This window comes from Lagopus leucura, unplaced genomic scaffold (genome assembly GCF_019238085.1).
Source record: "Lagopus leucura isolate 7727_CA_CO unplaced genomic scaffold, USGS_WTPT01 Super-Scaffold_100002, whole genome shotgun sequence".
Classification (NCBI taxonomy): domain Eukaryota; kingdom Metazoa; phylum Chordata; class Aves; order Galliformes; family Phasianidae; genus Lagopus; species Lagopus leucura.
Window position 1 is genome coordinate 73,998,680 of NW_024962263.1, and position 12,677 is coordinate 74,011,356.

Below are 12,677 nucleotides of genomic sequence, written 5' to 3' on the forward strand. Positions count from 1 at the left end.
AAACCCTGTTAGCTGAAAGATTGTGAAGCTAGGATTTTTATTAACCCAAACAAACACATAAGATTATCTTTGTAATTTATTTTGGAGGGCTTTCATTTAAAGAACGAATACTAGAATTTCTTTTACAATGATAACGTGCTGTTATTTGGACTGGGGTAGTGCTGTTTTTGTATACATATATTTAGACTGCCTGACTTTTACTACTGTTCTGAAGGGTTTTTGACCACACTTCTGTGGTTGAGTCTGAGTAGGTAGCTGACTAATGACAGTAACCACGTTCTGATGTATAGTGTGGTGTATGAATCACCATGTAGCTGAAAACTCTTGCAGGAAAAAAATAAGAACCACTTTGTGTTGTGTTTTCTGTTACATAATGCCTGTTTCTACTTATTACTTTTGTTAATAAGAAATGACACTTATTAGTAAAAAAAGGCTAAATATTTCTGCTTTCCATATGTATTAAAACTGTTCTTAATGTAAAAAAATTGTGGTTTCAAACATCACTTAAAAATAAAACATTTCTTTACATTGTGAGTCATGGGGAGTTACAAAACAAGTAGGGCTCCTTTTATTGTACTGTAACGAAACTGAAGTAAGCTGTGCACTGTTTCATTTTATGTCGCTGTTATTATATTCTTCAGCTATGCAAAAGCAGCCTTCTGCTTAGAGGAGCTTATGATGACTAATCCACACAACCACTTATATTGTCAGCAATATGCTGAAGTGAGTATTTCTGAAAAATCAGTTATGTTTGAATACATATTCTGGGTTTTTTTTGTTACTGAAGCAGTGAAAATGGAATAAAAATGTATTTAATTTTTCCCTAGGAGATTTAAGACTGCGCGCAGTGAATGGTAATTTCTCAAAGAACTTCCACACTAAGAAAGCTGTTTTGTTACTCATTGTGACTGAACTATAAATAAGAGTCGAGGCAGGAATTACTGAAGATAAAAATTCCTTTTAAATAGGCTATTCTTGTTGAAGTGTTTATTCACTTTTCAAATTAACTGCATTAGAATTTAAACTCACAGTATTGGAAGACTATGTATCATAACTAAGAAGTTATATTATCTAGTACTGTGGAGCTAGATTTTGGAATCCTTCACATAGGAAATTTTGCCTGAAAGAGCACTCACTGTGTGAAGAGAGGATCCTCTGAAGTCGTACCTGTAGAATTTTAGACAGTTGTAACCATTTTTCAGATGTGTGATATTTTTTTTTCCTAAATTATGCTTAAATTACTTGGAATGGATTTGATTTGTTTTGTTAGCATGGATAAAATTGAGTAGCATCAAAACTTCAAAGTCTACATAGCCTTGTCATAGAAAAACTATGAAGCATGTCTTCTAATAGTTCTCTCCTTTTGTTTTGACTCTAATAGCAGTCAAAATTAATAGAAAAAATAATGGAGTGATCTTTAAACTTTGCGTACTACTTTTCAGTAAATAACTAATGAAAGGCAATATGTTGCCTACTGTTGTAATGCTGTGCTGAAGGAATTTAGAGTTAGTACAGATTTATAACAGTCAGAACTTAGATTTAGATTGAAAGTCCATTGTAATTTCATAAGAGACTATCCCAAGATTGTAAGTACTGAAAGTGCAAAATAATCACTATCTATTTGTATAGCAGCTGATTTAAATTAATGTTGGTTTTCCCTACAGTTAAACATTTTTACGTTAATTCACTGAAAAGAGTTCAAGTTTTTCCCAAGCCAGTGTTTGGCCTTTGGTAGAACTCACCTGGAATATCATGTCAAACAAACCTGACAAGAAGTTTCATAATATCTTTGAATCAAGAGTGGATGCCTGAAAATATGGATGATGTGCAACTTTCAGGAGCCTATTGTTTTTACAGGTTAAATATACTCAAGGGGGGCTTGAAAACCTAGAGCTATCAAGAAAATATTTTGCACAAGCACTGAAACTTAACAACAGAAATATGAGAGCTTTGTTTGGGCTTTACATGGTGAGTTTGATTGTTTTTTTCCTCATGTTAACGTTTTGTAAGCTTTAATGAATGTGTGTCATCCTTTGGCATTTGCTGTATTTTCTTCTTTTTGGTTTAACATAGTATTTAATAACAGTGTTAATCGTGTAAACTATAGGGTATGAACAGCATTATGCTAGTGATCAAAAGTGATAAAAAGATATTAAAGCTAGTTTCTGTATTCCAGTATATGTATCTTGACTCCCAATCCCAGGTGGGGTAATGATACTTCATTAAATCAATTTTCAAAGCATTTTTTAAGAAGCTTGAACTGTAATTTTCAGTTGCTTTTGAAAATGCTTTCCTGTGGAAGCAAAGTCTTGGCTTCCTATGCTTTCCCTATATAAATTCAAACTTTTTTTTTTACTTCTTGTTCTTCTTGTCTTTGTTCACATAATTTGATCACTGATTGATATAGCCATCTTCCAAGTTTAACTATCTTAAGCTATCAAATCATCCTTCAAGTCAATTTCATCAAAGATCAGCTCATTCTTTAAATATTTTATCAATCATTTTTATTATTTGTAAGAATTTTTATTTATGTCAAGCCCTTTTGGGCTTCAGTATTCCCAGAGGCTTCACTTGCACAATACTAGTAGGTGACTTAGGCTAATCCATCTTCATCCTCTTTAAATGTCTGTAAATCCCTATGTTTATGAATTCACTTGTGCCCCAATGTAATTTCATCGCCAGATACCAACTCTCTTTTGTTATCTATGTAGTGTAATGCCTTTCTGACAAGCAGAGCATATGCTAGTTCTTTTGTACTTACTGGACAGGATAACCAGATTGCAGCAAAATTTCCACAGCAATTCTGCTCACATAGTATCAGCCAATAAAATTTGCATTATTTTCTGTGCTCTTGCTGGAGATAAATACACATCTGTACATTTGTTGGGTTTTTTTTTAAGTTATGAGACCTGTGTGTGTGTTCTTACCCCTTTCCTCCTTAGTAGCCTCCACAGGGGTTGACCTTTCTGATTTCTGTGCTTATTTTACATTGAGTAACTCTTGGACCAGTCACTGGAGCATTGCATTAATTTAGAAATGCGTTGAGAGTAGATATTTTCTGCAACTTGAAGAAGCTGATCTATGCATTCGTTGTCTGTTTTCTTCACTGAAGTACTCTTAAGCTATAATTCTTGCCCATTTTTCCACAGAATTATTAACACACTAAGGTAACTTCTTGAAAGGGATTTAAAATACACACTTTTCTGCAGGATGGTGAACCTCTGAAGGGTACCAGCACACTATAACTACTTTCTTTTTTCCAAATGTTGCAGAGAAAAATGGCAATTGGATACAGGAACAGAGCATTTTATATCTTCTCTGATACATCAAATGGGAAAAAATAGTTTGTAACGTTTAGTTTAGGAAATTAGCTGATTATGTCCAGATTCTGTTCTTAACTCGGTACATAACCGGACTTAAGTCTGGTTTAGTGAATTAGAACAAAAAGTATTTTAAATAGTTTAGATAATTCTTAATTGGATGCTGTCTACCAGCTAGTAGTTTGTATTTATTTATTTTCATGCACATACTTTTCGTAATTGTACTGTTTTTCTACTTTTTTTTTTTTTTGCTAGTCTGCAAGCCATATTGCCTCCAATCCAAAAGCAAGTGCAAAAATGAAAAAAGATAATATGAAGTATGCCAGCTGGGCAGCAAATCAAATAAATAGAGCCTACCAGGTTAGTATCTAATTATTTTCTGATGCTCTTAATATTTTCTGTAGTTCTTTCCTGCACTTTTATCAACTGCTGTTCAGTGGGTTACATATGGTAGGTGTAAATTGGTTTAATTTGTTGGAGTTTCTTGCATTCTACTTGTTTGTTTTCCTGGAAGCCCTACTTAATAAAAGGTTGATACTTTACAGTTATTAATTTATATTACTTACAAGTTTTATACATTTCTTTTTTAATTAAATGGATACTGTAATGCTGACTTCCAAGACTCAGTTCTAGAGTTAGTATTTTAATAAAATTTAGTATGTCTTAATTCTAAAAATTATTTGGTTATCTACTTCTTCTTCACTAGAAATCAAATTAAAATTTTAGAATTTTGGTTTCTTTCAATTTAATCTTAAGGAATATTATTATTAAAATCATACTTTAAATAGAATAGAATAGTTTAATTGAAATGGGCTCTCAAAGGTCATCCAGCCTAGTCAAAAGTTAAAGCACATTCGTGAGGGCATTGCTAAATGCCTCTTGATTCAGGTTGGACAATAGGAAATGTTACTTTTCCCAAAGGGTGTTCAGGTGCTGGAGCAGGCTGCCCAGGGAGGTGATGGAGTCACCAATCCCAGATGGTGTTCAAGAAATTTTAGCTGTTGTACTGAAGGACATGATGGGAAATATTGGTGATAGGCAAATGGTTGACTGGATGATCTTAGAGGTTTTTTCCAACCTTGGTGCTTCTGTGGTTTATTGAGAACAGTGGTGGTAGGTGGACAGCTGAACTGGATAGTCTTGTAGGTCTTTTCCAACCTTGGTGATTCTATGATTCTATATTTCTAATAATTACCTTAGGGACAGTTTATCTGTAAAACTGTAAAAATACAGACTTTTTAGGCCACATTCAAAGCATACTAAAGTCATCAGGAGTCTTTTCAGGTATTTGAGAAGTCATGTATAAACATTTAGATTTACTTTTGTTTACTTTTTTCCCTCTCCAAGTGTGAATGAAAACACATTTTAGCTAATAGGTTCTTCTGTCCTTCCATCCCAAACATATTATGTCTATTTAACTCCTTACAGATATTCTCAATGATCTAGCAATCAAAGCTTATGTTCATGAGCTTTAGCATCTATTACAAACGGTTCAGTTCTTCACAGAACTCTTTTTCTGAGCAAAAATGTTGGGTTTAAATGAGGAGACTTTACTTGCATGTAATTGTTCATTTCTGTCTGTAATATTTCAGAATCCGATAGTTATTTTACTGCTGCTGTTCAAAGTTAATGCTGCCAAGTGGCTTTTTGACAAGCTTCATCTATTACTGAATTAAATTAGGATTTTCCTTTATGACCAGTGCAGTTTTCCTGATATTGTTGTGTCAATCCACTGCCAAAAGTGCAACTTTTGTGACTGACATGTTCCTGACGTATTACAATTTTAAAGTAGTTTTCACTTCCCCTGATTAAGCCTATGGCTTCTGACTGTACTTTACTGTGAGGAATGTCTCTTTAGAAGCAGTTTTGTGGGAAATATGTTGTGTCTGAGGACATAATTAAGCTTTTTCTACTTGAATGCATAAGCTTTCTTTCTCTTAAATGAGTTTTTATGCTTGATTAATCAACCACGTACCTGTTCATGACAAGGAGGTGTGTACAAATTACAACCTTCATCTCATTTCCCATAAATAAGAAGGACTTCTTTTGACTTCAGTATGTCTGATGTTCTAGTAAGAACATTATTGATGGAAAACATAAGTATTGCAGGATTTGTGAGGGAAAACCAAATAAAAAATTGAAGAGTAGAATACACGCTAAATTTGCCATTGACAGAATAAAACAAGTTTTAAAAGATGTCTGAATTTTAAGTGAAAACTATTATTCCATGCTTTACATCTTAATAAAACAACCTGCTTAGATTAGGGGAGTTGTAAACATATGTTTTAAGGGAGTGTTATGACGAAGTTTTATGGTTGAAAGTGCGGGTAGACATCCCTTAGCTCTTCTGGGAAATGGCCTCCTTCAGGGTACATCAGAATGAGAGCATAAAGTCAGTGTTGGCTGTGGGTTGCTGGCATACCAAGACTAAAACCTAGAAATGCATCTCCATATCCTCATTATAACAAAAGTGTAAATGATAGTTTGTAGTTACTTGACTCGGAGTGAAATAATCTTTTTTTATTCCCCCACATGGCTTTCTGTTAGCATCACAATCTCTAAGGAAATATGAATACTTGCGTTGTTCTTTTAATTTTTTACTGGAAAGCATACTTTCAGTGTTTCTGTGAAGTTATTTTGGAATTTATGTGATGAATATTTGATTGATGCTTAGCAGCACGGGTCACATTAAGACAACTAGGACATTAAAACACATGTCGTAAGTTCTTTGACTTCATACTTTTGTGATGCATTGCATAGTTTAGCTGCTCATTTTAGCTGTTTGGAACATTAAGTGACAAGCACCATATCCAACTGGAATTACAGAGGGAGTTTAGCTATGCAGAAAATCATATCTATTTCAGCCTAGAATTTGGTGAGTAACTGGTGTGGACACACCCTTCATCTTCAGAGTACCATGAGAAGCTCTAGTGACCAAAGCTGGACAGGATTACCTCAGCCCTGCCCTACTGAGCTTGTTGCTCTGACATGATTTCGGAGGGCTTGGCCACTCCAGTTTTCATGGCAGGGACTTAACACCAACTGCTACAGCAAATAGTGTCTGGTGATGTAGTAGGTGGGTGGCACTTTCCTCTACGAGTCAGTACTCTGATGTTTTGCTCCCCTGGTTTGTTGAATGGTTGGAAATTGTCAGTTTTCAGACATCAGGATGAATCCTCTGTGGCGTTTGCCAGTGAAAGCCCTCACAGGCTCCCTCCAGTAGTGGAGGATTGTCTAGCCAGGTTATAAGCTAGTTACTTATATAGTCTCTATAAATTCTCCTCACTTTTCCTTGCATTATCCAAAGCTCTCTGCAAAGTGAAATGAGACCCTTAAGAGTCTGTTGAGCTTGGCATCAACTTCTTTTATTAGTTGGACCTTCTTACGCTATTGAATGCAGTTTTTCCTTGAGTCATAGTCTAGAGGATGAGATGCATTTAGAATCCTGACATGGGTGCCAAGTCAAATTATATGCATTTGTGACTTTAAAATTGCTTTCAAGCAGTTGTCTTGCAATAAGATTTTTTCCCATTTTGAGTCTGGATTTTGTACTTGAAGCACCAGCAGTACAAATAGTAATTCTGAAAACCTGCTTTATTTTTTTTTCAATTCAGCACTGGCTGTAGTACCATCGGTTTTTTTGTTGCTGTTTTTCATACCATTTACTTGAAATATTTTTACTGCTCCCTTCATTTTAGTTTATTTTGTGACAGGTAGTTTCCTTTGGCACTTGATTTTTGCTTTTCCTGTGCATTCTTGTTTGAAATCCAAGGAATGCTTTAGTTTATTGTCTTTTTAAAAATCAATATTTGTGTGTAAAAAGAAAACCATATTTTTACCTTTGCCAGACTGTAAAACAGTGTTTCTACAGAAAAATGTGATAAAAATAGTTAAGGGTAATTTTGTTTGGTTTGGGTTTGTGTTGTTTGCTTTCTGGTTTCTGAAGAGCATCAAATAGCTGTGCTTTATGTGGTTAGTATTTTGATGTTATATGTGTAACGATGCATGCTGACTACTGCTTCTCATCTATGCCTAACTTAGGAGGTGAAGTAGTCAGGTTTTGTAGCTAGGGCTGCTACTTGCATCTGGAAGTGCTGGCTGCTAACACTGTCATTCTCTAGGCCACTTAATTTTGAGTGACTGAGTGAGAAGAAAAAAAAAAAAAAAAGATACTGATTATTTGAAGAACTGTTGTAAGTTCAAGCTTAGTTTTGCATTGCTTTATCACTGCAAAACTCTGAATTATTCAGTTTGTGCTGATCCTGTGAAGAAGCCTGTCATTTTGTGACTGAGAACATGAGTCCCGCTGTTATTTTAACATTGGAACAAACTGTGGCTACCTCTGGTGCTCTTCAATTAAGTAATTAGTTTAACATGTCTTCTGGTAAAAGCATTTCAGCAGAGGCTGGGAAGGTTGATTAATGCTCACAAAAATCTTAAATGTGATCCTATTTGTAGTAGTTTTTCAGTTATATACTGCTTTGGTACATTGCTGAATTCTTCTATGTTAGCAATCCACATGGAATTTATGGTTGGAGAGGTGATTTTGTTACAAACCATTTGGGAAACAGAAAATTAAATCTTGATTTTAAGAAATGGATTCCGGCTCAATCAGTCAAATTGCTGTGTAATGGCAGAATAGACAAAATAATTGTTCGTCAGGGTAAATTTGAAGTGATTAGATGTCCAAGTATACTTGTGTTTGTTATGATGCAGAGTTTGATTTTACTTGTTCCATTTAAAGTACATGTCAATATCATGAAGGCAGCCACTCCTGAAACAAACAAGTAGTGTTTTTAAGCTAATATCTTGTGTCGGTTTTGTTTTCAGCATCTCTAAAGAGAAGTAAAATAAATACAATTCTTATTTTCAAGCTTTCCTCTGCCTGCTTTCTGTATGTCCTACCAAACGTGATGTTAGACCGTAGTATATTCAGACTCCTGTGCTTCTTTATTTTGTTTTGGAAGTGCTTTGAATAAGAAGCAATTCTCCTGTGGAGGATTTTGTGTTCTGGTTTTACATTTGCTTGTTTTGATGAAAGGCTTGGACCTCCCCAAGTATCAGCTTAGGACTGCTCTTGTTTAGGTTGAAGAAAAAGAGAGAATTCATTAAATTCAATTTCTTATCTCATTTAAAGAAAGCTTTGATTTTCCTTTAAAGTTGACTATTGCAGGTCATTATGAAAACTTTGCAACCTGGAACATGGTACATATTGCTAGAATAAAAGCAGGGAATGTCGGTTCGTCTCTGAAAATATGAAATGTGAAAATATGGAGTTTTCAGTTTGTCCCCTAACTGTGAAGTATTGTCACAATAACGGAACTTCATTTTCCTATTTCATGTGAAATATCTTTTCATTTACTGTACTGAAGCTGTTTCTTCAAGATCAGTACTGATGCAGAGTCCTAGTGTTAAATTGTAGGCTAGGGGTCAAAAGCGGGTTGACAGGTCCTGCAGCTTGTTGCTGGTGTGATTTTACCTGGGTCTGATGACTTAATCTTTCTTAACAGGTCATGAAGAGTTTGCTAAATTAAGTTAATTACAAGAGAGATGGGGCACATTATAAATCAAGGGCAAACTATGCAAGACAGCAGTGGAATTTGAAATAAAAAACATAAACACTCAATAAATTTTCAATTTTAAATGTTAACAATTAGGCAAATAATAGATTATTTTACTAACTGCAAGTTACAGTTACTGCTTCTATAGTTTCATTACCACCCCAGCCTCAAATGCAAAACTTTTTAAATGAAGGTGTATTAGAAATGATTGAGAGTTTTGTTTGACTGAAGACCAGCACAGTCAATAAATCCACTGTGCTCAGTGTGACTGATGAGTGATGGGAGCCATCACTACAGTTACAATACTCCTTTTGAAGTCAGCATGGGGTAATCAGCAGCTCCTCCCCTTCTTAGCCTTCCTTTCCCAAACTTGGCTGCACATATCTTAGAGAATCTAAAGCCATAACATTAGAAAATAGTATTTATAAAGCTGTATTTTTCCTTGCTATCAAGGCAGAGCTTCAGATCAAAGCAGAATTTCAGATGCTCTCTGAAATTGCTGTTGTAACAGTAGGTTACAATCAAACATGAGATCATTACTTCAGTTACTTTGAACCATAAAATGTAATCATAGGATGATTGCATTGTTCTGTGGTAGATTTTGATAAGTAGAGCCTTCTCTGTCTCGGTGTAACTAAAATAGAAAATAAATCATATTTGTAACTTAAACAGTAGCAAGACCTGATACTTAAGCTAATCTATTTTCAGTGACATCAAAAATTAAGTCAAATAAAATTTATGTTAAGGCTCACAGAGCAAGTAAAACAACAGGAAGATCTCTGTCATTAGAGAAATGTTAATTTTCAAAGTGGAATATTTGTTAGTACTCAGTATGTAAATACTGGTTGAACGATTGAAATTAAGATTTCTGTTATTTTTTCATTACTTACTAGAGGAAGGATGATAACTTTCGTTCTAGTAAAAGTGATAAGGTTTTAGTGTAACATTAAAGAGGATGTTCTTTTGACTTTGTAGTAAATACAGTTAATAATTTTTAGGGCTTTTTTGTCATACTTGATGCTTAGAACCTTTACTTGCACAGAATATTTTCTTATATGTGAAGAAAATATATTTAATTCTTTATTTTTTTAGTTTGCAGGTCGTAATAAGAAAGAAACTAAATACTCCCTGAAGGCAGTGGAAGACATGTTGGAGACCCTGCAAATCACTCAGTCTTAAGTTGGCACAGAGTGGTCCAATATTAAATTTTCAGATTCTTTGATCAAACTTTAATAACTTCTGGGTTATGTTACTCCAGTACTGTTAAAAATTAATTTTGTATTGATTAATGTGGCTATATAAAATAATCCTGAGAAGTAAAATGCCTATTTATTGCTGCTATTTGAAATGTGATGAATACCCACTGAAATGAGTAACTTATCAAAGTAGATGACATAAAGAAATGTAATGAGTTGCACAACAGTCTCTTTAGATTTTGTATGTACAGTACCTGCTTTTAAGCCATAATTTGTAGAAATAAACTTGTTAAATGACTAAAAGGAATTACAGTGATGTATTGAACTTGTCAATGGAAGCTACAAATTTATATGTGGAGATTAATAACATATGTTAGAAAATGTTATCTTACTTGAATATTTAAGAGTTAAAGCATGCTACAGATGTATAATTTGTTAACTATTTACCATACGAGAAGAGATTATTTTGCATGAATACACTTTATTAGAGGAAAACATTAATGATTTTATGAATTATTTGATATCTGCTACTGTAGAAATGGAGAGAACTTTTTTGTATACATTTCTTCAGAGGGTGTCCTGTACTGACTTACGGCCAAAGACATTTGTCTCTGTGGCTTTCTGGGCAAATGTTTCCATGTCCTCTTAGTTCTCCAATCAGTAAATACATGTGCTTCTTTTATTTCTTTTTTTTTTAACTCCTTCTGTGTGTCCTTTGTTGTACACATGTTCCACATCATGAATTTAAGAACCATCTGAATACAGGGACTGCGTGCTGGTCTGTTCTAATTTTACAGTACCTACAGTACTGCTGCAAGCTATGGCATATGAGCTCCACGGTAACCAGGTGTTCCTGCACTGTAAGGTTGTTCTACTGCCTTACACTTACTGGAGAATGCAAGTATTTTTATATCCATAAGCATGAAAGATCTAGTGCACTGTAAACGTGTGTCATGTTTGTCTTTTAGGAGCTTGTTTGTTTACTCAGATAACTAGCCAAGCACCTTAATCCATGCATTTTGCAGTTCTGGTAATTTTGTCTTGTGCTCCTTCTGTGGCACAGCTATCATTTATGACAGCTTCAGTCATGTTACATAACGGCAATGTAAGCCTGACAGATTCAAATAAAAGTAATTGCAGTGTCATTTTCCTGATTGTTCCTAGCACCCAAACTGATCACATCTCTGAGTTTACACTTCTTCCTCTATATAGGTTAAAGTCTGTGCATTGAAATGTCCATTCTATAGCCTTGGGATTGGAGTAATAAAGCTGAGCTCTTGCTTAAAAACAAAGTGTCAACACAAACTTCCCCTGTGGGTTCAAAACTTGAAAATGGTGGTTGCATGAATTCATGCCTTTAGGAAACATAAGATCTCATTCTTAGTATCTATGAAATACATTATAAGCAGTGAATATAATAGTGTGACAGGATGAGTGCTATGCCCTGAGAGTAAATTGTGTCTAGAATCCTACATTAACTTGTTTCAGTGCTTAGGAATTACAAAACTGCTATTACTGTGCAGTATTTTTATTAAATTACCTAGTTTTAACCTGTAGAAATTTTATAAGGTTATTTTCGGGTTGGTTAGTGAATTAATGTTTGCAGATATATTATGTATATTTCAGGTGGAAAACCAAGTCAATCTCATACGTAAAGCTGTGTGCATTTCCATTCAGATTTGTTCTCTTTTACTGTATGAGTGTGCCATCTAGAGTTTTAAATCCTCAGTAGTCTTGTTTCTATTTTACCTACATCTCCAATAATTTGGTTGCATTCTAAAATGAAAAATGATGGGAAGCTGTACTGTAGGAATCACTTAGACTAAGGAACAGTTCAGTAACAGGAGTTTATTCAGTACAGTTGGTATTTAGCCTCCTATTATATTCCCTTCCTAAATGTAAATATACATTTACAAAATAAAGGGAATATTCAATAAAAACCTGTGTGGAAGTGTTACAGTAGACACTGTAGCACAAAGAAACTGAAGTTGATCTTTTGAGTTTGAAGTGCAGTAGAAGATACATGTTGTAAAGCTTCACTTTGAGAGTTATCAAACTGATTTGTATGAAGTGATTAATGCTATTGAAGCATTTTACAGCGTGGAATTTGTCATGATGAACAGCTCACATATATTTGTCACTTACACAAGGAATTTGAATTACGCAGCTGAGGTTTATGAGATTTTAACTCCAAGCTACTGAAAAAAAAATGGCAGCACCGAATTATTGCGCAGGAGGCAACTAAGGTGCTGGAAAGATACAAGGTGTTGTATCTAATGCTTTATTCAGAGGCAATTTATAACAAGGAATTTAAGTGCAGGACTTAGATATTCTGTAAAGATGTTTCAGAGGTTTGTTGGTAAATTCTGTATAGTAGACGACTTCAAAACTTGTAATTTAGATTGCTGCTTAGGATCTTTCTCATGCACTCTGATTTGTGCTTATGTTTTGGCATAACTCTTCCACAGTAGAGTTTACAAATTGGACTAGCAAGTATTTATGGTATATTTATATTTACTTCAAGAATAAATTACTCCTATGAAAAAATGCATGGGCAGTCTTTCATGCAACTGTTGAGTTGCAGCAGTGGAAACACAGTT

The 12,677-nt window shown here is 34.4% G+C and overlaps 1 protein-coding gene across 2 annotated transcripts in view; it reads left to right on the top strand.

Annotated features, from left to right (window-relative positions):
• Nucleotides 1-11,222, top strand: part of EMC2 (ER membrane protein complex subunit 2) — a 37,519-nt gene extending 26,297 nt beyond the window's left edge. For both annotated transcript variants that reach the window (XM_042868841.1, XM_042868842.1), the window contains 4 exons: nucleotides 642-723; nucleotides 1,858-1,968; nucleotides 3,576-3,680; nucleotides 9,974-11,222. In XM_042868841.1, coding sequence (XP_042724775.1) covers nucleotides 642-723; nucleotides 1,858-1,968; nucleotides 3,576-3,680; nucleotides 9,974-10,060 — 385 coding nt within the window. In that variant the 3' untranslated portion in view covers nucleotides 10,061-11,222. The remainder of the gene's footprint in view (nucleotides 1-641; nucleotides 724-1,857; nucleotides 1,969-3,575; nucleotides 3,681-9,973) is intronic.
• Nucleotides 11,223-12,677: the final 1,455 nt, after the last annotated feature.